This window comes from Lacerta agilis, chromosome 15, assembly GCF_009819535.1.
Source record: "Lacerta agilis isolate rLacAgi1 chromosome 15, rLacAgi1.pri, whole genome shotgun sequence".
NCBI classification, from domain to species: domain Eukaryota; kingdom Metazoa; phylum Chordata; class Lepidosauria; order Squamata; family Lacertidae; genus Lacerta; species Lacerta agilis.
The window spans coordinates 17,396,842-17,421,426 of record NC_046326.1 but is presented as its reverse complement, the minus strand read 5'-3'; the positions used below and the strand labels follow the sequence as shown (position 1 = coordinate 17,421,426).

General features: G+C 46.6%; 1 protein-coding gene across 2 annotated transcripts in view; it reads right to left on the bottom strand.

Annotated features, from left to right (window-relative positions):
• ZBTB16 (zinc finger and BTB domain containing 16) overlaps positions 1-24,585 on the bottom strand; it is a 177,570-nt gene that overhangs the window by 2,243 nt on the left and 150,742 nt on the right. For both annotated transcript variants that reach the window (XM_033171723.1, XM_033171722.1), the window contains exons 5-6: positions 10,070-10,240; positions 888-1,055 (exon numbers count right to left, since the gene is read on the bottom strand). In XM_033171723.1, the coding sequence (XP_033027614.1) occupies positions 888-1,055; positions 10,070-10,240 (339 nt within the window). The remainder of the gene's footprint in view (positions 1-887; positions 1,056-10,069; positions 10,241-24,585) is intronic.

Here is a 24,585-nt window from a genome sequence, read left to right as displayed (position 1 = left end):
CCTTTCCAGGAAGCTTGAACCTTCTCCTTGAAGACACCTGCTCAACTTCCAAAGGAATCCAATGGATGCCATTCAGAAATCGCAAGAAAAGCGAGGAAGCCAGCATTGTGCATGCACCTCACTTTTTTGAATGACAATAGTTCACTTTTACTCTGGTGCTTTCCCCACCCCCCTTCCTGCCATGATACCCATACCTGTTCAGTGCAAATGGAGGGAGAACAGACATAGCTGGCTGTTGGTACCTCTCTCAGGTGTCTGCTTTTGGGCCAGGGGTTACCAGTCACTCTTCGTCACCCCCATCCCCAGTATAATGTCATCTCCTATATATCTGGGGCTGTTCTGTATTATTGTTGTTGTTGTTGTTGTTGTTGTTGTTGTTGTTGACTGCTCAATGCCTAAATTAGCTTCTAAGTGGTTTGCTAAATATAGCTTGCAAGGGCTAGCAGGGTAATATTAGGAAACGGTTGCAGAGCCCAATGAGAGTGTGGATTTTGAACGTTATATTGGTCCACCTAGCTCAGTACTTATACTGATCCACCTAGCTCAGTACTATCTGTTGCATCTGGCAGTAATTCTGTTAGGTAGAAAGACTCAAAGCTCAGTTTCTTGAAATTCTTTGCATTGGAGATGCCAGGGATTGAAGCTAAGGACCTCCTTGCAATGCAGGTGCCCTACATACAGCTGAGCAACAGGACCATCCATGCATACTGCATATGGAGCTGCCAGATTCTTGCTCCTACTCTCTCAGTATTTCCTGCTCTGACTGACAGCCGCTCTCCACATTCTTTTCCAGCTCTGTTGCTGCCTGAGCTCCTGAGATGCCGAGCAGTGAACTGGCATCTTCTGCATGGAAAACCTGAGATCCATGGCTGAATCTTTTTCCTCACCTGTGTGGACCCTGTAGTGGGTCTCCAGCTGATGCTTGAGGCTGAACTTCTTGCCACAGCCGTTGCATTCGTAGGGCTTCTCTCCAGTGTGGATGCGCTTGTGGCCCTTCAGAGTGCTCTCGTCCCGGAAGCAGCTGCCACAAAACTCGCACTCGTATGGGTGGTCACCTACAACCAGATGGGGACTGTCAGTGGGGGAAGGCACAAGCTGGATATAAGTCAATAGAAGGAAAAGGGGGCCCAGGGTCATTCCTTGCCCTGACCCCAGCAAGAGCCCACAGCATACAAGAGACATCTAAGGGTGGCTTAGTCCAGCAGGTAATGTTGAGCTGGACTTCCAGCACCTTGGATAGCACCAAGCAGACCTCTTGCTCTGTCAAGAAGATATGGAAAGAAGATAAAGTCCCTACCAGAGAAAAATGGCAAATGAAGCTGTTGGACTATGCCAAAATGGCAAAACTGACCAGAAAACTCAGGAACCAGGAAGACCAACATTTAATAAGGAATGGTGCAGGGGGGGGGGATTACAATTTACCTTAAAGACCACTGTAAGCAGTTGAAAACATTATCAGGACTGCAGTAACACTTGTAATGTAGCGAGAACTATGGATACAATGGAGTTATAAAAAAAACTTGGATTATTTAAACAAAGATGCAGTAGGAAAGGTTTAATAACAGAACCCAGGGAGGGGAAGGTGGGGAGTCCAGAGATTCGGGAGAATCTTGTAACTTTGGATGTGTTGTGGTATGATTGTAAACTTGAATATGTAAAACCAAATAAAAAATTATTATTAAAAAAGAGAAGCAGCTTCTCAGCTGAGGGGCTGGGGCTGCTGTATCTAGTCACAGCCTTTCTTGACTTTGGATTCGGTGCCCTTGGGAGGTTTGAGATCCTGGCTCAGAAGAGGCAGGTGCTAACCAGGCAGGCAACTTCCCAGCCTGAGAAGCAAATCCAGAAAAGGGGCTAGGAGCGCTTAGTAGAGCGAGGCGCAGCTGATGGAGAGGGCTGCTGTGCTGGAGAGAGGAAGGGACCCCATTAGGGAGAGGTCACCCCCACCCCAGCATGCTGCTAACAAGAATGAGACCAAGGAAGGTGATGGAAGAGGCATGTTCTGTTCCTCTACAACAATTCTCTGTTTCTTGCCAGGAAGTGGTTTAGGAATATCTGCATGAAAACTCATACCAGGCAGTCCTTCTCAAAGGAGCCATAGTTTGCTCAGTACCTAGATGGGGAAACCAAGTACTGTACACAAATCATTGGGATGAAGGACAACTGTGTGTTATCTTGTGAGTAATTAAAGAAGCCCAAGATGGTGATGTGATGTTCATTTTGCAAAAAGAGGACATGATGTGTGTGTGTGCGCGCGTGTGTGTGCAGGTATTGACGGTCTGGGCACAGCCTTCTCTAACCTCGTGCCCTCCAGATGTTTGGGACCACAATTCCCACCAGCCCCCAGCCAGCTTGGGAGCTGTAGTCCAAAATGTCTGGAGGACACCAGGTTGGTGCAGGCTGATCTAGCAGACGTAAATGACACTCAAGTGGAAGAATAATAGAATAGTAGAATTGGAAGGGACCCTAAGGGTCATCTAGTCCAGTGTTTCCCAAACTTGGATCTCTAGCTGTTTTTGGACTACAACTCCCATCATTCTTAGCTAGGCAAGACCAGTGGTCAGGGATTATGGGAACTGTAGTCCAAAAACAGCTGGAGACCCAAGTTTAGGAAACATTGATCTAGTCCAACTCCCTGCAATGCAGGAATCTTAACGAAAGCACCTATGACAGATGGCCATCCAATGTCTGCTTAAGAACCTCCAAGGAAGAAGAGTCCACAACCTCCCGAGGGAGACTGTTCCAAAGAGTATAATCTTGTGATGAAACACCCCCTCCCCCTGGATGCGCTTGGGATACTACAAATTTGCCCTCCTGTACATGTCAATTTCAAACATCGTTATTCCCTAGAGCATTTATTGATTTTTTAATGGAATTTACCTCCACCTCCTTTCAACAGATCTGCCAGGATCTGGGAATCTGGAGTTCAACCCTGTTCCCACCTGATTCACCACAGCTTCCTGCTGCTGCCCTGGAAAAGTCCCAGTCCCACTCAGCTGCAGGGCCCCATCTATGAAATGACAGAGCCAGCAACTTGATCAAGAGGTTGGGTGTTTGTGACACCACTCTGTCTAATGCACAGGTAGCCAATGTGGCTCTCTCCAGATGTTGTTGGACTACAACTCTCATAATCCCTGGCCTTGCTGGCTGATAGGAATTGTGGTCCAGCATTTTTCAGGCACAATGCTTGCTACCCATGGGCTAATGGATGCTCAAGAAAGGTTTTCTCACAGGATGGCAACTCCCTATGCAGATTTTGCCTTACCCAGTACGTATTTTTTAGAAGCTGGTTCCCTTTCTTCTCTCTCTCTCTCTCTCTCTCTCTCTCTCTCTGGCCCCTATTTTTGGAAGAACACTCACTCATGCCATCTGCTTCCAATGTGCCACTGTGCTCTGGGCCAATCAAGTGGGTTAACCCACAATTAAGTGAGTACTTATCAATGTACATACAGTTCCAATCAAACAGACTTTTAATTGTCTGTAACCATAGGCCATGACGAAAAAGGGCATACAATTAAGAAAACATGTGTGTTCCTGACACTTCTGGTTTGGGGCACAGGAACTGAGGGGTGGGTTGGTGCGATTCACACATGAATTGGAAAGAAAAGACGGACACTCTCTGAAGAATGATCGCTCCCCACATCAAATGGGGGGTGACGTTTGCATGGTCGTGCACAGCCCCTTGAGCTCCTAGGCAACACCTGGTAGTTCGGACTGGCTGCGCCTTCCCCCAGGAGGGATACCTGGGGTCTCTGCCTACCCCAGCTAAGCGCCCAATCCCACCTGGGGGAGGCATTGCCAAGGGATTGGCCAGGTAAGGGGAGGGACTACCTATTCCACACAATAGAAGGTAGCATACCAGGAAGCAGCAGTTGGGCTCCAGAGCTTCTCCCACCCTCCACTCCCTCAATTAATGCTTATTTTTGCAGGTTAACCTCTTCTCCACAGGTATGCAGGCGCTGCTATGTCAAGGCTGCTGTTGAAGGGCCGGAAAGGAATTTCCCTGCATTGGCAGGTTTTGCCTTTCCTGTAGCAATTCGTCACAACTTTGGCAGTTTCAGGCCTTGGGTGGAATCCTTTAGTCATCTTCCTAAATGGGGAGGGGTGGGGGTGGTGTGGTGACTCCACGCCCCCAGTGTGGTGGCGATACCAGGGTTCCCCATTAAAGGGGTATTGGGGGGAGGCATTAACCATATGCCGAGAGGTTGTCATTGCTCTCCCCCGCCAGTGGCGGCAAACAGGGGGTGGGCTATCTGCTTGAACATATGTTCTCCAGAGCCAGCCCAATCCCCACACATTCTGGATAACCCTGAAGTTTCCCAGATCCCCGGCTGGGGGCTGGGAAGGATAAACGCCCAATGCCTGAGTCAAGGTCTCCCTACATCTGAATCTTAATAAAGTTGTGGCCAATTTTAATCTCATAGTACGTTGTCTGGTGTCATTATTCCCCTCGGGTGGTCGCCTGGGAGTTGGGGGACTCCACCTGTCCACGCAAACAGTCAAGGCATGCTTAGACAATGTCCTTTTGCTTGTCGGTCTCTTCCTATCTTGGACAACAATCCAGAGCCCACATGAACTGTGGGATTGTGTGTGTGTGTGTGTGTGTGTGTGTGTAGACTTTGGGGAACAATTGGTCTTTTTTGAGGCAAAATCTCTTCTGCTGGGGAAAGCTCACTGCCTAAGAAATCACTTGCAAATTAGGCACCACAAGAATACATTGGGCATGGTTCACTGGTAAGTTTGGCTACAGGTGCCCAGTGATACGAGGGGGAATGGCACAAGGAAACTAGCTCCCCTTGCACACCATCCCTTTGTGTCACTGGGGCTTGTGGGGCCAAAATTCCCACTGGATCATGCCCCATATCATTTGCATTTTAGGGCATCAAGCACTGAAAATCTCTAGATTTTTGCCATCAGCTTCACCAATCTATTGCCCCCTTCCCCTTCACCTCCAGCACCTGCCCCCCCCTTTCCCCAGTATTGCTTCTTAAGGCAAGGGGGGGGGAAGGTGAGGGGCTTCTAGCTCCTTTTAGCTTTTTTCCTTTTTCAGTTTTTTTTAAAAAATATATTTATTACAGAACCCGAACGGAAGGACAATAAAGATAGATTGATCGCCCAAGACTTTGTTCATGAATATTTAAATATCGCTGATTTGTCTTGTCAGTGTAATTACAATCTTCTCCGGGCTTGGCGGATCCGACGACCACAAGTTTATGGTAAAGAATGGCCCCACTGTATTTCACTTGTCCCGTTGCAGATGTGCAGAGCCGCCAAGCGTGTAATGCCGCTCGCATTTCATACATTTTCCTCAGCTGCTGAAGGCTTAAGTCATCCACAATGACCTACGCTTTTTCATTATCCCCATGTCAAACCAAACTCGTGCCTGAGCATAAATTGTCCTTCTTGTTATAGACTTGCAGGCTGCCGCCTCCACTTCCTCTTTACAATGATATTTTACTCTCTTTCCTTTTCTCTCCTCCCTCATCCTTCAGCCCTCTGCCCTCCCCTCCTTGGGCATCATCCCACCCCCTTTTCCCTCAATTAGCACCCTTGTTGCCTCAATTACAGCAACCCCCCCAAAAAAATATTGTTAATCTTTTCTTTTAAAAATGCAGCAACCTGATGTGTACTAACAACATGCACACCTTCTATTCCTTCTGCTGCAGAGAGGAGCAGGCTATGCAGAAGGACCCCCCAGGGACAGGGAAGAACAGAAGAAGTTGCCTCATACTGAATTGGACCATTGGGCCCATCTAACTCAATATTGTTTACACTGACTGGCAGCAGCTCTCCGGGGTCTCAGGCCAGAAATCTCTCCCAGAATTAGCTAGAGATGATGGGAATTGAACCTGGGACCTTCTGCATGCAAAGCCACATGCTCTACCACTGAGCTATGGCCCTTCCCTGAAGAACGTCTTTCTTCTAAGCACCTTCTTCTGAGTATCCCTTTCTGAGTATATTCTGCCTTATATTGACTCAGACCATGAGCATCACTCTTCAAATACTCAGTTGGTTACAGTGTGGTGCTGATAACACCAAGGCGGCAGTTTTGATCCCCATAAGGGACAGTTGCATGTTCTTGCATTGCAGGGGGTTGGAATAGATGATCCTCAGGGTCGCTTCCAACTCTACGATTCCATGATTCACTTCCAACTTTGATCTAGGATTCTACTGTCTCTCCCAGCCCCACCTGGAGATGCCAGCAGGGATTGAACCTGGAACCTTCTGCATGCAAAGCCACATGCTCTACCGCTGAGCCTATGGTCCCTCTTTCAACTACTCCAGGAGACGAATTTTTGGGGTGTCAAACAATCATTTTGTGGTTGCCAAGACCACAAGAGGTGGGCTTTTGTCCCTAGCCCTGTGCTTTACCTGGAACACCCAGCATGAAGTTAAGGTTAGCCCCAGTGTTGCCCTCTCCATCTCCAAACTGGAGAGGGAGGTGGGAGTGAGTAGACAAGTCCTGTATCAGTGCTGGGCTTCCAAGTGCTCCAAGCAAGAAGGTAATGGTCCTTAAGACTGTGTTGGAGCCTAGCGTGGCATAATGTGCACCTGACTGCTTTGGGCAAGCCACCAGTCCTCAACTTCAGCCCCTGAACCATATAAACCAACTTCATGGTGGTGGTGGGTAGCGTGAGGCCCCACAAACACTGTGGGCTGTATTAAATGCTTGTATTGCTCAGAGGAGACCTACAGAAAATAACGGGCATGGCTAACTTAGGTATAATGATTTCAGTGGGTCTACTGTAAGTAGAGCTTATTAGGATACAACCCTATTAAATGCTTCACACTGGAAAGAGTGCTATCAAACTCTTGCCATGGCAAGGATCCTGGATTCCAATTCAGTGCTGCCCTTTCTGATTCTCATACTACTGATATCCATGCTTTCTGATTCCCACATGCAAACAAACAGCCTCTTCAAACCACGTCAGAGTGATGACACTTCTCTGTGTCAAATTATTATTGTTTTTTCTTCAGAAGAAGCAATGGGCAAGCTTCGATGGCAATCAGATGGCATTCACATCTTCTGATTCCCTGTATTCTATGGAGGATTTCTGAGATTATTATTATTATTATTATTATTATTATTATTATTATTATTAAGTTAAAGAGAGAGAGAGAGAGAGTTCTCTCTCCATCTCTCTCTCCAACTTAGCAGAGCATTGAAATTATGGCGCCTGTATGAGCAAATTCAATTATAAAACCAATCACATGCTAAATGAGCTTAAATCTGCACTCTTGAAGTGCTCACACCAATGACACCTGCTTTAGGAGCCATATAGAGGGAGGAAACTGGAGCTGCGTTTGGGGTACTGTACACACACACACACCAGCTGCCAGACAGTAACGATAACAGCAAGAAAAATCCCATTTATGGCACGTTGATTAACTTTGCAAGGCCTCTTAATGAGGTTGACATTAAGTCCAGGACAAATGGGACTAATTAGAGCCCCCTCTGGTCGCTTGGCTGCACCTGTGACCCGGCCTCTCCATTGTTACCTGCTGCATTCGTGAGCCGGCTGAGTGGCCAATCCGGAGGCCTGTAGGCCGCCTCGCTGGCGCAGCAAAGGGTTTTTTATTATACAGCCGGCCAAGTAAATCAGGGATCCGTCAATGCCAGCAGCTCGGTTGGCCCTGTGTACTGAACGCAGCTGCTGATGCTAAACACGCAGCCCTGGAAGCAAATGGGGACGGGGAGGATGGAATATTAATGAGGCAGAGCAGAAAGCCTGCGAGTGACGCGAGCATCAGCTAAGCTCTCGGAAAGAGCCGGAGAGGCAGTCTTAACATTGTGCAACTGTACATCTCACAGAAGGAGAATAAAATTGACAGCCCAGAGGCTGAGAAAGCAGGTTCTACATGAGCATATGAGGAGAGCATGGGACTTCGTGCCAACACTGCACTGTGCTGGGTGGTGAAATGACAGAGTTCACATGAGGTGCCACAGTGCACTCACAGGTAGACTCCCCCTGAGCAAGGAGGTTCCATTCAGCTATCTTGGCCAAGAGCACTGCTGCTCAGATACCTGTCCTTTATGAATTTGCCTTTTCCTTCCAAAGAGTTTTAGTGGCCATCGCTCTATCCTGACTAAAGCCCCACATCAAATTCCCAGCCACAGCAAGGAGAAATGCGCAGCTCGAGTAAAGGAGTGGAGAGACATTTTATAAAAGGGATGTTATCTAAAGCATTGCTCTATATTCGGCTGCATCTGGAATTGTTTCCCAGAGCCAGGAGTTTCATCCTTCCCCAGGATTTGGCACTTAAAGGAATGGAGAAGGGAAAGCCCACACGTCAGTGGATTAATAGCATTAGCCCTCGTCCAATGAAAGGCAGCTTTCCAAAAGCACTTCCTGATGCAATTTAAATCTCAATCGCATGCAGCACAGGTTGTTGTAATCCCATCAAGAAGGGGGGGGGGGATTGGCCTAGTGAGCTGTATCCAGCACTTTAAGCAGTTGAATTGTGATCACTTGCCCACTTATTAAGGTCATATGACAGATCACGTCTCAGCCCCACCTCTTATCTTCTGGCCCACAAGCCAAATTTCCAGAGGCAGAAGTACAGCAGTTATCAACTGCCTCAGGGAGGGGGGAAACCAGATGTTGTTGGGCTCCCAACTCTCATTGTCTTTGGTCTGTCGGCCATGTTGATGGAAGCTGGAGTGCTGCACAATCTGAAGGGTCACAGGTTCATCACCCCAAATTACAACTTTGAGAAGAGGCTGGGAAGGGAGTATCCAAAAGTTATCCTTGGCTTGAGAGAGGAAATGGTCCTTTCTCTGTATGGTGGACAGAGGCCTCTTGGAAATAAAGAATACCTCACACTAGGGATGTGGTGAGAAAGTGAATGGGGGAGGGAACAGGCTTCAAGTAGGGCCTGATCACCTTGACCTCTGAGTTTCGACCAGGCCTGCCTGCTCACCTCAGGGCCAACAAACCTGTCAGCATTTCATTTCCCCCATCTTCAATTCGTTTCTCCACATTTCCACATCAGTTTCCATTTTTTTTTAAAAAAATGAAAACACTTCACCAACATTTTAGTGCAAATTCCTCCTAATATATACATTTTTTTCCGTATGCAATTTTGCAAAGTACACAATCTTGCAAAACAATATAATGCATTTTGTTATCCTGCTTCTCCAGATATATTTGCTTTTATGCACACTCTATGCCACTATACACATTTTGTGCATAGGCTTAAGAACTGCATTGCAAAATTCAGAAAAGTGAAAGTTTCAACGTGTGGCTGCATTTTGGTTAGTGTCTTGTTTTGGAAAGGTAGGTTCACCTTTAAATGCAAGCCAAATTGAAATATTCGTCCCCCGCCAAATTACTCAGGCTGGTAGGACAAGGAGGTGGCAGTGGTGGAGGCAGATGTTTTGGAGTGCCCCTTTCCTGAAAGGGAAGAAGCTGGCATGAGCTGCCCTGGCATCTACAGAAGGAGGTTCCACATATTGACTGGCACTACCAACCCCTTTCTCCTTCCCCACATACGATCTGCTGGCTTGGAAGTGGCGGCAGGTGCTTTGCAAACTCAAAAGCATCATGCAGGTGCCCAGAAGCAGCATCTCCAAACAATAATTGTTTTATGGGCAGTGTAAAGTGGGATAGCCTTTGTAGGGAGCAATGGATTCCACAGAAATAGTTTTGTTGCAGGGTATCCTAAGTAAAGTTCTCATTTAAACCTCTGACAGTGTTTATGGCGGATCCTAAGGACTGTGCCTTTACCAGTGAAAATGTCAAACATAATCCCTCTTTGAGTTGCTAAATAAAGTACAGTTTCATTTCTAACATGCCTCAACTTTACCTTATACCCTGAACTGGGAATTAGTTGCTCTGGGACGCCCAACATCAGCAGTCCTTGTTGCAGATCCATAATGTATCCCTTGCCACTCAGAGAGTGTCCTTGGATTCACAGTTTGTTACGGGGGGGGGGGGATGATGATGACGACAACAACAAAGGATATACATCTCCCCAGTCTCAGTGATGTTGCCTCACTCCCCATCTTCACTGAGGGAGTTCCCGCAAGCCAGTCTAAGTTTAACCTCCAACCCTTTTGTGGTCTGCTTACCTGTATGGGACCGCAGGTGCCTCTTGAGGGCTGTGTGGCTGGGGAAGGTGCGGTTGCACTCGCTGCAAATGTAGCTGCGCACACCGGCATGCACCTCCATGTGCTGCTGCAGGGCGGTCTGTGTCTGGAATCGTTTCCCGCAGAGCAGGCAGAAGACGGCCATGTCCGAGCCTGGAGGGAGAGAGGGAGAGGAGTTCTCATCAGCTGTGTCTCCTTCGTACCATGCCTGAGCAAGTGGTCTAGACACCAGCAGCACAGCGCACGAGGCTGGGTGGAATTGGGAGTAGAATGTCGTCTTAAACTGCACCGCAAGTTTCTAGACCTCATGGCTGTCAAGGTAAACGAAAATGTGCTGGAAACGGCCAAACCCAGACAGGAGGGCAGAGGAAGCAGCAGCTCCAGTTGCCGCCAGCTGACGCTTTAAAGAAATGGCTGTGTTTAAAAGCATGCAAAGAAATACAGTTCAAAATTCTACTAGCTGAACCATTCATTCTGTTTTTGTCATCATGGAGAGAAGCCAGGAATTATGCAAAGTGCCAAAGTCTCGCCCTCTAAACATGTTATTCAGTCATTTCACTGGCTTTTTTTTTTTTTAAATAAAGCAGGTTATCCCAAAGCCAAATTCAGTGACTTTTCTGCTAACCCCCAGAAATCTTGATGTACTTGTGGCCCAACCCAGCATGCTGGCTGTTCCCATGCCTTTGTAGAAACAAACGAATATTCAGATAAGCTTAATTTGTGACAGCTTATTCAGACTGCAACATTCAGACTGGAACTTCAGTTTGGTTTTGTGGAGAGTGGTGCAAACAAAGGTTTGCCAATGGCAAGATGGCTGCAGAAGCAGAGGGACACCTTACATCGTATGCACCAACACAAGTGACTTTTGATATAACTATCAAAAGGAGTAATCAGAAAAGCATATTAGAAAAACGTACGCCTCCACTAATGAAACCTGATTGCACTAGTTAGGAAGGGAATTAAAATAAAATAAAATAAAGGGCAAATTAAAAAAAAAGTAGAAGTGTTATGATGTGCACATGGTGGCTTTTAAATTTCATCAGCTGAAATTGGGAAGAGAATGCTTTTTTTTCCTAATGTGCTTCCAGAATATCCATCTGCAAGAAGGAGGTAATTTTGAAGAAGTAAAATTAAAAATATTAACTATCACTTTAAAGATGCCTCTTTGCAGGAAAGTGGAGAGGGAAGAAGAGAAGAGCCCCTGGCTCTGTTTTCATCTGATGACTAGTTAACGACAACAGTAAGACTTTTACAATGTAACAGCAATCTGGAAATATATGGAAGCTGAAGACTTGCAGGAAGGTAAACAACACAGGAAGGAGGAGCAGTTTGGGGTATGGGGCATGGCTTACTTCCAAAACAGCAGCAGGCAAACCTACCAGCTTCTGACCCCAAAGTTCTCCTTCCTGTCTTCAGAAACCCAACCCATATTCTTGGCCAATTCTGGCCTTCGGGCAGGGCTGGCCCACTCAAGAGTTCAGGTGAGTTGATTGCCTCAGGCGGCAGAGCGCTCAGGGGCAGGAGATCCTAAGGTCAATCTTTCTCTCCCCACCCTTGTTTCTTATGCCAATCTTCACTCCCCTGGTGCCCCATTTTGGGGTTTCCCCCAGGTGCCGAAATGTCTTGTGCCGGCCCTACCTTTGGGTATCTTAGCTCAATGGCAGAGGGCAAGTTTTGCATACACAAGGTTCCAAGCGCAATCCCCAGCATCTTCCGATATAACTAGAAAGGCTCCTGTCCAAAACTGCAGAGAGCTGCTGTAGACGACACTGAGCTAGAGCAGTGTTTTTCAACCTTTTTTGGGCAAAGGCACACTTGCTTCATGAAAAAAATCACGAGGCACACCACCATTAGAAAATGTTAAAAAAATTAACTCTGTGCCTATATTGACTATATAAAGTAATTTTTCAATTTTTCCCACGGCACACCAGGCAACATCTCGCGGCACACTAGTGTGCCGCGGAACAGTGGTTGAAAAACACTGAGCTAGAGGGACCAAACATTTGACTTGACTTAAGCCAAGCTTTCTATGTTTCCTCAAACACAAACTTTTGGAGTAGCTCCTCAGGAGGTGGAACGCCACAACTTTTCAGGAAGCAGCTAAGGATATCGGCTTTCTTAGTTTTGCCCATTAGATGCAGAGCTGGCCTTTGGTTTAGGGAGAGTTTCAGATGTTTAGGGCTCTGGAAGCCCCAGCAAACAGCTGATCAGAGCTGATTGTCATGACTTCAAAGCACCACACAGGGCTTTTTGCATGCGGTTTGCAAAGAGCCACCTGCTGTGTTTTGAAGTCTATCCAATCAGCTGCTTTAAAAGCCTGGTGATCACTGGGACTTCAGAAGCCCTGCATGAAGGGCTCCTGGGGCACTGATGACCAGCTGATTGGTGGCACTGCAGAAGCTCCGTTTGGCTCATCCCAGTCCTGATGTCATGTGTGACGTCAGGTGATTGGCAGGTGGGCATGGCTCAGACAAATGGGGAGAGTGCAGCAGGCCAGAGATTCTCCACCCCATTCTGTAGGCTTGTTGACTGCCCAGGTGTGTCTGGATTTCTAACCTTTGTGAAATTTGAACAGGAGGCATGCTTCCTGATTACTGACACCTTCCGTTCTGATGGCCCACTCAACCCCTATGCATATTCAATCAGAAGAAATAGGTGGGAAAATAATATCCCCTCTTTCATCCCTTGCACTGCTTGAAATCCACTGGAGAAATGTCAGCCAAAGAGCTTACAAGCCTATGAACCAGAGACATAAAGTTGTTCAATGGCCTGTATCCATAGAGGCAGTAAATCTGCCCCGCGACCACATTCCAATATTTACACATCGTCAATAACAAATACCCAATGACCTTTGTGCTATTAAACAATTTCCTTTTGTTTATGCATAGTTGATTGTTCTGAAATGTATGAGTCAGTGCAAATTGCATTACCCAGGGAAGATTAAAGCGAGGAAATGCTGGCTTTTTTCTTTTCTTTTTGGAGGCCCATTAGAACGCGAGGAGGGTGGAAATAAAATTATCTCGAAAATTGTATTAGCTATTCATTAGCGACACCACACTATTGCAAGGTAAGCACTGGATCTGCACTGCCTTTAAAGGAAAAAAGAAAGAAAAGAAACGAGAAGCGGTTCACACTTCATTTACGTGCCAGAAATGAACCCTCCAGGAATACGTTTGCAAGGAATAGGGAGAGATGCCAATTGTTTCTATTGCAACAGCCAAATCGGGCTGATTGTCGGGTGGGGATTGCTACAGGACAGCATCCGCACACCAGTACTGTGACTCTATTGCCACACTGAGTCCAGGTGAGAAGAAAGAGGCAATTTCTGGAAGCAATTTTTTGGGGGTGGGGGGTGGGGGGTGCTCACTCAAAGGAAACAAGCTTCACTTTAGAGTATCAGCAGAATCTTATGGAAATTATATGTGCCCATTTTCATCTCCCAACACAATTGTTTCTATCAATTGCAGAATCTTGTACCCAAGGCCTCTTAGAACATAGAATGAGTCCTACTGCATCAGATCAAAGGTCCTTTTGGTTCTGCATTCCACAGCAGCTCACTAGATGCTTCTGGGAAGCCCAGAAAAAGGGCATGATGGCAAGAGAGAGCTATCCCTGAGCATTGGCTAAGCAGGCTAGAGATGATGGGAGCACTTGTGGACTCAAAGTTGAAGAACACTGAACTAGAACCTGGGAGGTCAGGGTTCAATTCCCCACACAGCCATGAAACTCATTGTGGAGGGGGGAGCTTGGGCCAGCCACTGTCCCTCAGCCTAACCGACCTCATAGGGTTATTGCTAGGATTGGGCGGAATCAGGAGGGGGAGAACCCCTACCACTTGCTTGTTCTTCCTCTTACTTTGGACATAGCCAAAGAAACTTTTTTTAAGGGGCTGTCACATGGAAAATGGAGCAAGCTTGCTTTCTGCTGTTCTGGAGGGTAGGTCTCAAACCAAAGGCTTCAAGTCACAAGAAAGGAGACTCCAACTAAACATCAGGAAGAACTTTCTGACAGTAAGAGCCCTCCTTCCTTGGGGGTTTTTAAGCAGAGGTTGGATGGCCATCTGTCACGGATACTTTTGCTGAGATTTTTGCATTGCAGGGGGGTTGGGCTAGATGACTCTTGGGGTCCCTTCCAACTTTACTGTTCTATGGTTCTATGCATATTATGCCACCTTGAGCTTCTTGGAGGCAAGGTAGGATAGAAATGTAATAATACAGTTCTCTCCCACTTTGGTTTTTGGGGTTCATTGGCAGATAATTTCATCTTCACAACCAGCAGCCACAGACAGACTTCTTGTCCTCTGTGCATTTGCCCAATTCTCTCAGGAAGCCATCTAATCTAGTGGCCGTTTCCACATCTTGCATCTGCAAGTCCAAAAAACCCCGAAATACTTTATTTTGTCTTGTAAAACAACCACCACCTAGGATCCCTCTTCTCTCTAACATCCACCCATGCACCCATCTGAGAAAGAGATGCTCAGGCACTTGCTGGAGTCACTGCAAAATCTGTTTCCACCTGTGCATGCTTCCACACGTGCTTAGACCTTTAAGGGGAACCAAGGGAGCAGGGCAAGAGAGCAGCACAGCTGGAGGCGATTCCAGGTGCTTGCACCTTCCAAGCGAAAGGCTCTCATTACCCTGCACTGTAAACGCCGACTTAATCAGGGAGAGGGGCCTCTAAATAGAAACAGGCTTTTTTTGGTAACAATTTGCTGAATAAGAAATGTGTCAGTGCTGGGGAAGAAGGTAGAGAGGTACTATGAAGTCAACAAACCCAAAGCGTTGCCAAAAGGAACCTCACTGCTCCTGATGTGGGCTTTTGCAGCATTTTCCCTACCTCTCCAGGGCATGCAGAAGAACACAGAAAGGTTGCAAACACTCTCAGAACTCAGAGACTCTGCACTACTTAAATAGGTACCCATACCAGGCAACAATTTCTGGGTTCTCAACTGATCTGACTTACTTTGCTCTTTTGCTTTTAAAGGCAGCATGATATGTGGAAATGCTATGGAAAGGGCTGCAGCTCAAGAACATGAACATTTTGTTCGTGTGGAAGATCCCAGGCTCAGTTCCTGCCACCTCCAATCTCTGACAGCTGCCAGTCAGAGTTGACAGAACTGAACTAGATGGGCTTGGTATAAGGCAGCTCCTGATGTTTGTTCCTAATCATGGGGGAAGTTTCCTGTGGCACAGAGAGGTAACATGATCTCTTGCAAATGCCTGAAGACAGTGGAGCATCATCCATTGAGGTGAGTCGGCATTGCCCCACCAAACTCAGTCTTCTCCCAGCCAAACCCCCAACTGTTTGCCTTCTTACAACCAGTCAAGGGGGTAGCCGTGGCTGTCAGCTTCCTCCTCGGTCTCAGTTTGGTCCTTGCAGAACTCAGCAACATTAGAAGAGCCTGCTAGATCAGGCCAATAGCCCTAATGCCAGATTGCAGCATTGTATACTGATTTACCACGAGTATTGGCATCATAGGTTTATTTTTTCAGCTAATGCCAGATTGGGCTGCATGCTGCCATTACTGATGGGAAGTCAAATGGAGTGTGAGGAGAGGGTGAAATAAATGCACTTAAGAATGCCCTGTATTCATAAGCATCCTGCCTCTGGCAGTGGAGGTAGAGCATAGCCGTCAGGGTTCTCCTGATAGCCTTTTCAGGAGAAGAGAGGTAAAGAGTCTAGAACAGGCATCCCCAAACTCAGCCCTCCAGTTGTTTTGGGACTACAGCTCCAATCATCCCGAGCTAACAGGACCAATGGTCAGGGATGATGGGAGTTGTAATCCCAAAACATCTGGAGGGCCAAGTTTGGGGATGCGTGGTCTAGAATTTGTTGGCTCTACCTATGGTTGCCTTCCCTGTCTTCTGCCTACTAGTCCCATTGGACAGCAGCCAGCCCTGACCAGAGAGACACAGCAGCTGATGTTGGGTGGCTAGGAACTGAGATCTTAAATATTCCCTGGTGTCACAGAGCACGGCTCGGCTGAGGATTTCAGGGCACTGGGAGAAAATTAAAATGGTAGTCACTGAATTTAGGTAAGCTTAAAACTAGGAGACCGGGACCCACCAACGTATGTGATGGTTAGAAAGTTGGAATAGGAGCTAGGAGACCATGATTTAAACTCTCAGCCTTAAAGCTCACTGGGTGACCTTTAGCCAGTCGCTATCTTACAACCTAACCAACCTTCTTCTTCTTTTTAAAAGAAACTTCATTCATTTTTAAAACAAAGACAAAACACAGACAGCATCAAACATACTGATACAAAGAGGGAGGAAAGCTAAGCTAGGTAGATGGAAGGGAAGGGAAGGGTACAGGGTTATTCTGAAGATAAAATAGAGAAGGTAGGAACCATGTATGGCACCTTCATGGAGAAAAGGTGGGCTATAAATGTGGTAGCAATGGTAGGGCACCCATAGAGGGCACTTTCCCCAGGACCCTTCAAACCTGGAGCCAGTCCTATGGTGACATCTCCTCACTCACAGCCGAAACCCACAACCGAACTAATTCTTCTCAAGGAACTCTGTTCATGGGGTGGGGATGGAGAAAACTCTTATGAATGCAAGCTGCTTCCTTGCGCCCCAGCGACCGTCGATGCATCGGGTAAAAACCTCCTTTTTCATTCAAGGATGTGCCTGCCCCCTCTTCTACACAAAACCCTGCAGCATGCCGGCTCCGTGGGAGACAGGTTTCTGTCTGCATCTTAAGAGGATGCAAAAGAAGCTGGGCTGACAGCAGAATGTACAGTTCAACTCCCCCACTCCCAACGTTCTCTTTATCTCTCTCTCTCTCTGCCCACACCCCGATTTGTAACAAACACTTTCTCCTCCATTCCTCTTTTGGAAGTGCCCCCCTCCCTTCCGAGTGGCACCACTCTGGACTGCATTCCAGCTATTTTCCGCCTTGTGTTGTTGATACGGTGCGTATCGCTATGCGAACATACTTCACAGCTGATGCACGGCAGGTGCTTTTCCATACTTCGACAACCCGCCAAAAAGCCTCAAATGAAAACAGGCTGAGAAGAGTCTTTATTGGCAGCTATTGCACATGGCTAGTGTTGGCCCCAAGGACAGGCAGGGAAGGGTCAGTACAAGGATGCACGGTTCCTTCCTATTGAGAAGTCCTGCAAACCTGAAAAAGCTTGCAGAGTCTCATATCACTTTAGATAGGTCCCCTCCCCCAAATGCCACTGCAAATTCTTTCCTTCTCTGTGCTTTTTTGGGTGGGTGGGTGGGTAGGGTCTAGGTAAGGTGTATTCGTGGATTGTGAATGGAACAGGTCAAATATCTACACACATTTATTTTTTAAAAAATAAGGCAAAGGATTATGCCCAAGTTCCACGACTGTGATCTTTCCAGGGGTGAAGATAAAAGCTTGCCACTTTGCTGCCATCTGAACTTATTATTTTACTCCCCTTTCAATTTATATCCCACCACGGGCTCCAGAAAGCCTCAGGGTGGCTTTGTAAGGAGCAGACACACAAACGCGTTTCATTACACAGCACCTACAGTAAACAAATTTGTCACCTCGCTTGCTCATTAAACCGGGTGCTTCCCCCCCCCCGAATCCCCTTCCACTTCCTGGTGCAGGTGGGATTTATTGGTACTTGTACAGCAAAAGTAACACGGATGGATTTACTAATTTTGTCAATCCTTTTCGAGGTAGGGTGGAGGAAAACAAAGTTCCAGAACACAGACTTCCAACAGCAAGCTGAATACTAACACACGGCAGGATTGGTTGCTAAACGATTTTGATTCTCTGTTCTCCGTCCTCTTTCCCCGCAGTCTCATATATGACCGGCCTGCTGTACTGGATCTTCTCCATGAAAACACATCTCATGAGGTGGCTGTTCATTTCTAGAGATGCAAATACCTGAGCAGAGGGAAAGCGGAATGATTCTGAAGCTGGTGGACCCTACCAGGACGGTAGGCAAAGATGACACTTTGCGAAGAACTAATGAGGCAGAGAATTAAAAACACACATTAAGAGACACAGCGGAGCCCGGCAGAATCCTGCTCTTATCTGCTTCCCAGTCCCCGGTAAAGGCAGAAACAAAACCACACACAGCCAATGGCAAGCTCTCCACAGCCTCCCCAAATCCACCCTCCTCCCCTGGAACAAAAGTCCTCGCACCCACAAAGGAGTAAATCCCACGAGGTATGCAGCCCTCTGGTCTGTAACTTTCAAAATGACAGCAGGATTGGGGCAAAGGTCAGTGAGTCTGAGGCCCTGCGCACCTCAGCCAGCTGTGGTGTGGAGGCCCTGAGCCGGCAGGACGCCTGGCCGCAGAAGTCTCCCGTAAGTAGCACCCGCTGAGGCCATGAATAAAGGTCGCCAGCGGGAGTGGAAGGCAGGACAAAGGCGGCAGGCCAGTGCGCAGGCCTGGAACAAATCTACGGTGGCACCGCGGGGTCCTCATTTGTGAAACTAATTGGCCCCCGATTTGAAGGGGGGGGGGAGAAAGAGAAAGAGAGAACCATGCAACCTGGACCTGTTTCAACATCCAAGAGTGTTAGAGAGCAGTTGCCACATGCAAGCAGTGATGACGACAAAACAGCCCACCAGAAAGGACTAGAATTTTTTTTTTCGTGCCAAAGGGAAAGACACGCTGAACAGGGAAAAGCATGAGTCACTTTGTGGCATTTGTCAAATATTGTGGGGCTGGACCCACACTTGCTTCTCCAGCAGTGAGTTACCCACTCTTGGGGAGAGCACATCTGAGATGGTGGCAGTTGTCACATCATCTGATTTCCAGGGAGATTTTGGGGCATGGCGAGAAAGTCCCGGTGCACATGGACTCCCTGTCCTCTCCCTCCACTGCCCAGCTGTCCTAGTGGTGAAAGGACCCAGTGCCTGGCCTACATGGCTCTTGGTTTGAGGTCCTTGCTGTGCTTGACACAAACTGGTGCCCTCCCTTTGTTGCTGGACTCCCATCAGCCCCTGCCAGCATGGTCAACGGTCAGGAACAATGGGCACTGTAGATAAAAAAACATCTGGAGGGCATCCCATTGCCTACCCCTGGTCTAGCACAACATAACTTTACAGTGGTACATTGGTACTCAAACTTAATCCGTTCCGGAAGTCCGTTCCAAAACCAAAGCGTTCCAAAACCAAGGTGCGCTTTCCCATAGAAAGTAATGCATAATGGATTAATCCGTTCCAGACTTTTAAAAACAACCCCTAAAACAGCAATTTAACATGAATTTTATTATCTAATGAGACCCACTCATCCATAAAATGAAAGCAATAAACAATGTACTGCAATCACACAATCAATCAGTAGCTGAACTGGGTTCCACAAAGTCACAAAAAGAAAATAAAAAGCTGCAAAAACAAAAATGCAAAGTAAATAGCAAAAACAGACAGACCTCAGCGTAACACTCAAAACGCAGCACGTCCGGCTTCTGAAAAAAGTTTGCAAATTGGAACACTTCCTTCCGAGTTTGCAGTGTTTGGGTTCCAAGTTGTTTGAGTACCAAAGTACCACTGTATTCATGTGTCTTATAATAAGCAGTTCTTCTTCAGATCTGCATCAGGGACATTGGATGGGAACAAATATGGCACAATTCCCCAGTTAAGTGGTGACCTGTTATAATGTACTGCTTCTTCCAGTTCCAGGCCTTATTGACAAATTCCAAATGAATAAATCACCAGATCCAGATGGCCTCTACCCGAGAATTCTTAAAGAAATGGACAAAAATATGTAACTTATTCCTTATAGGATCAGCCTCCATACCTAAGAACTAGGAAGTGGCCAGTACAACATCTCTCATCTTCTATTTTAGGGATTCAGAAGTGGGAGACTGTAAAATAACAGGCTGGTTAGCTTAAAGCATGTTCTGGGAAAAGTGGAAGAAAGCATAGCTAAAGACAGAATGACAAAGCATATAGAAGAACAAGTCTTGCTGAAGAAGAATCAGCATGGCTTCTGCAAGGGTAAGTGCTGTCTCATGAATTTTTTTTGAGAGTGTCAACAAGTATGCAGATAGAGGTGACCCAGTTGACACTGTGTACTTAGCCTTTCAAACAACTTTTGACAAAACACTTGACTAAAGACTTCTAAGGAAGCTTAGCAGTCCTGGAATAAGAGGACTGGTCTCCTGACGGATCTGTAACATATTAAGGAACAGGAACTGGAGAATAGGAATAAGTGTACAGTTTTCCCTATGGAGGGATGCAGAAACTACAGTGCCTCAATCATCAGTATGGGGACTGGTGCTTTCTAACTTGTTCATTAGAAGTGAGCAGAGGCAGCCAAGTTTGCTGATCATATCAAATTATTTAGGGTATTAAGAAGAAAAGGAGATTGGAAAGAGCTCCAAAAGGATCTCTCCAAACAGAGTAAATGGGCGTTAAAATGGCATATGCAGTTTACTGGCAATATCATAATGCTATTATGTAAATTTATGGCGTGACTACTCTTGAAATACTGTGTTCAGGTTTGGTCACCACACCTCAAAAAGGATATTCTAGAGCTGGAAAAGGTGCAGAAGAGCACAACCAAAACGATCAAGGGGGTGGAGCAAATCTCCCATGGGAAAAAATACAACATTTGGGGCTTCTTAGTGTAGAAAAATTGCAAGTAACTGGGGACACAAGAGAGGAGGGAGGGAGTGCTTTTTCCCCCTCCTCTTGGGAGATTCAGGAGAGACTTCTTCACACAGAACATAGCATGAGACTCTTAAATCTCAGTGCCGTGAGCTCAAGCCCCACATTGGACAAAAAGATTCTAGCATCGCAGGGGGTTGGACTAGATGACCCTCATAGTCCCTTCCTCCGGTGTTGGAGGTAGTATACATCTGAATACCATGAGCTGCTGGACATCAGGAGCAGGGAAGGGCTGTTTCCCTCATGCCCTGCCTCTCATGGGCATCTGGTTTGGTCCCTGTGGGAACATTATGCTGGATTAGATGGGCCTCCTTTGGTCTGATCCAGCAGACAGGCTCTTCTTGTGTTCTTCAGTCTTGGGCCACCCAGCCAACCCATAAGAGAAAGCATTTGCTCCTCCCGAGAGAAAAAAAGTTGCATAGTTTTTCACTGTTCCTAGAAAACCAACAGCTGAAAAGGCTACTCCACTATAAACTAAAGAGCTTTCTCTGTTGCATTTGAGTGGAAGACCAGTGATTTGCCTGAAGTTCCCTGTCTCTTACTGTGCATGGCAAGGGCAGGTGGTGCCTGGGACCTGTTTGCAGTTTTCATCAGGGGGCTATTATTTTTCTGCCAAACCACTGCTGGGTTGGTTAGGATAAAGGATAAAGCCCTCTCATTTCCCTGCAGCTCTTTAAGAACTGTGAAGATGAAGTGGGTTTTCATATTCTATAGGCTGTATCCAACATACATTACATTAAACATAAGTACATTAAAGTCACTTAGCTGAATACTTGTTCCACTGATGAAATGTTCTGAGCCAGCAGAATATTGTTCATAGAATTGTAGGGTTAGAAGAGACCATCAGGACCATCTAGTCCAGGGGTCCCTAAACTGAGGCCCGGGGGCGGATGCGGCCCAATTGCCTTCTAAATGTGGCCTGCGGATGGTCCGGGAATCAGCGTGTTTTTACATGAGTAGAATGTGTCCTTTTATTTAAAATACACCTCTAGGTTATTTATGGGGCCCGCCTGCCATTTTTATATGAGTAAAAAGTGTGCTTTTATTTCAAATGGATCTCTGGGTTATTTGTGAGGTATAGGAATTCGTTAATATATATTTTTCTCAAAATATAGTCCGGCCCCCCACAAGGTCAGAGGGACAGTGGACCGACCCCCTGCTGAAAAAGTTTGCTGACCCCTGATCTAGTCCAAACCCCTGCAATGCAGTAATATGCAGCTGTCTCATATGGGGATCAAACCTTTAACCTTGGCATTTTTAGCACCGCGCTCCAACCAACTGAGCTGGGCAAGAGAAGGCCCAAGCAGGTTGCTGGTAACTTCGTTGTAGAATAGACTCAGCAATCTGTTGTGCAATGGGTTCCTAGGTCTCGTGGAACCTGGGAAGGAGAGAGGCTCAGAGACCCAAAGGAGGTGGGTTTTCCAGAAGACTGAGCATTCTGAAAAGGACAAAGGGCTACATCGTTTTCTGAACTGCTTCTCCTGGCTCCCCTTGCCCAACTTTGGCAGATGTTCAGCCGAGAGAAAGACCGAAAGGGCTGGCTGGCATCACTCCAAGAAATAAAAAGCTTTTCGTAAGCCAAAGCCATGCGGAGGTGACATGGGGGCTTGACCCAATTCATGGCAACCGCCAAGGCTGTTTGTCTAGACTCTCGCGGTCTTGCCAACTGCTGGCATGACGCCCTTTGCGGCATTGTCCTTTAAGGCCGGCGTTGGATCTGCCACGTGGCAGAGAGGAGACACCTATTCCCACGACAACTGGAAGTATTTAAACAAGAAGAGGAGCATCGTGTCCTAGGCTAAGGACAGGGCAAGACAAGAAGAAGCAGGCGTAAGCTCCAGGAAAGAAGGAGCAAGAGAGCTTTCCTAGTTATAAGGGTAGTTTGAGAATAAGGAAAGAATAATCAGGAATGTTTGTTGGATCTGCTCCTGGGGGCATTAATGGAAGGAGAACATTCTGCCCCCCCCTCCAGGACTGGGGTTGGGACTAAATTGGCAACTAGATGGAAAGATAGGCCAATATAGTACAGAACATAGGAATGACAGGTCAAGAGGAAATTGTGAATTGGGTTCAGGGTTGTTGTTTTCTAAAGCAAATTCAAATATTTTGAAAAACATTTATTAAAAAATTATAATGGAACTTTATCTGTAGCATTTCAGGGGCAAAAAAATAAATAAATGGGTGTAGCAATTCTTAACTCATTCAGGGATATCTTAATGCACCTACTTTAGTTTGGATCAAGAAGGGCATCAGTGAGGAACTTTCATTTGATTTATTTTTTTCTGGTGCGGCACTGAACTGGGCACTCCAGGAGCAAAAACAAACAAGTGAAAACAAGACATGTCCATCAAGAATCCCAATTCTGGTTTAATAATTGGAAATACAGTCCATTTCACTTAAATGCACCCTTCTCGCTCTGTGTAGAGACTCTTCACACAACAGTATCGAGGCCGACGAGTGAAGACGTGAGGTATAAAAAGTAGAGGCAAGGAGGTTTGTGAGCCTTTAGAAGAAGAACAAAGCTATAACTCACGCCGTTCACTTTTACCAGTTGCTCTTCCAGAGGTGTGTGGAGCACAGCAACTAGAATGGAGGCCCAAACTCCAAAGGAAGAGGGCGCCATTTTGTCTGTATTATACCCTATGTGCTTCAGCTCTAGTTAGCTCAACCCATTTATTTCTTTTTTCAAAAAACCCTACCTCTTTGTGGAAATCAGAAAGGTCCTCTTTTGCCCTAGAGAGGTGTGTGTGCAGGGTGGAATAAATATGTCTAGGCGACACACATCCCATTAAAAAGTTAAGTCAGGATCCTATGTTTCCATGCCATCATGTTTAATATGCAGAAGGCAGGCCCCCCAAAAACATGTTTCCCTTTCCTTGCCCTCTCCTCACCACATGTTGAAACTGAAAAAAGAGAGATTCTATTCAAAACACAACACAAATTAGCCTTGTTCCAAAGATACGTTTTGATATTTGAATGCTGTGGCAGTGAAAGAGATTGGGGGGGGAGAGAAAATTGCCCCCCTCAATAAGCAAACAGTCACCTAAACCAACAGTGGGGGGGTGGGTAGCAAATGAGAGAAAGGAGGAATGAGAAAAACCACCGTCAAGAGATGGAGAGAGAGAGAGAGAGAGAGGTGGTCTTATTCATTTCGTTGACGTTTTAATGGTTTTTCCTCCCTTTTCCCCCTCCAGAAGATGATTACAAATTAAGCAGCATTTAAACGCTTTTTACTGTCAACAATTAAAATGGGAGAAGGGAAAAGTGTAGCGGCCATTCATTTCCACGGTAACGCCGCTATCAGAGAACACCAAGGGGCCTCGCCTTTACTGTACGCCACACAATGGCCAAAAGAGAAAGAGGGAGAAGTATACCATTAATTTTGTAGGACGTTCAAAAGCAAATTAAAATATAAAAAGCTCCAGGCACAAAGACAGATATGAAGAAAGGGGGGAGGGACAGGTCAAGCTTGCGGAATTGAAGTCTTAACAACAGGGAGAGCTTTTAGGACAGCCTTACAACATTTCACTCAATAGACACTTTTCCTCATCTTTCTTGCCTTTTCTGTGTGTCGGGTGGAGATGGGTGTGTGAGATGCAGGTGGGGGGGGAAGAGGGGTTAGGTGTGTCAATGCACCTATGAGAGGGAAACGCATACCGAACATTGGTCTTTCTCTCAAAGTCAGCAGGAGCAAACCGTTTACTACGGCACGCGTGAATGATGACGGGGTCCACAGCACACACACACAAAAAGCAACAGTCTGCTACCAAGATTAATTTTTTTGAATGTGACGTTAAAGTGGTTATTAGGGAGAGTGAGAGGTTTTTGCTGCACGGGAAAAAGGGGGGGGGGGAGGTCCACAGCAACCCATGATCAATCCATGCACGAGTGCT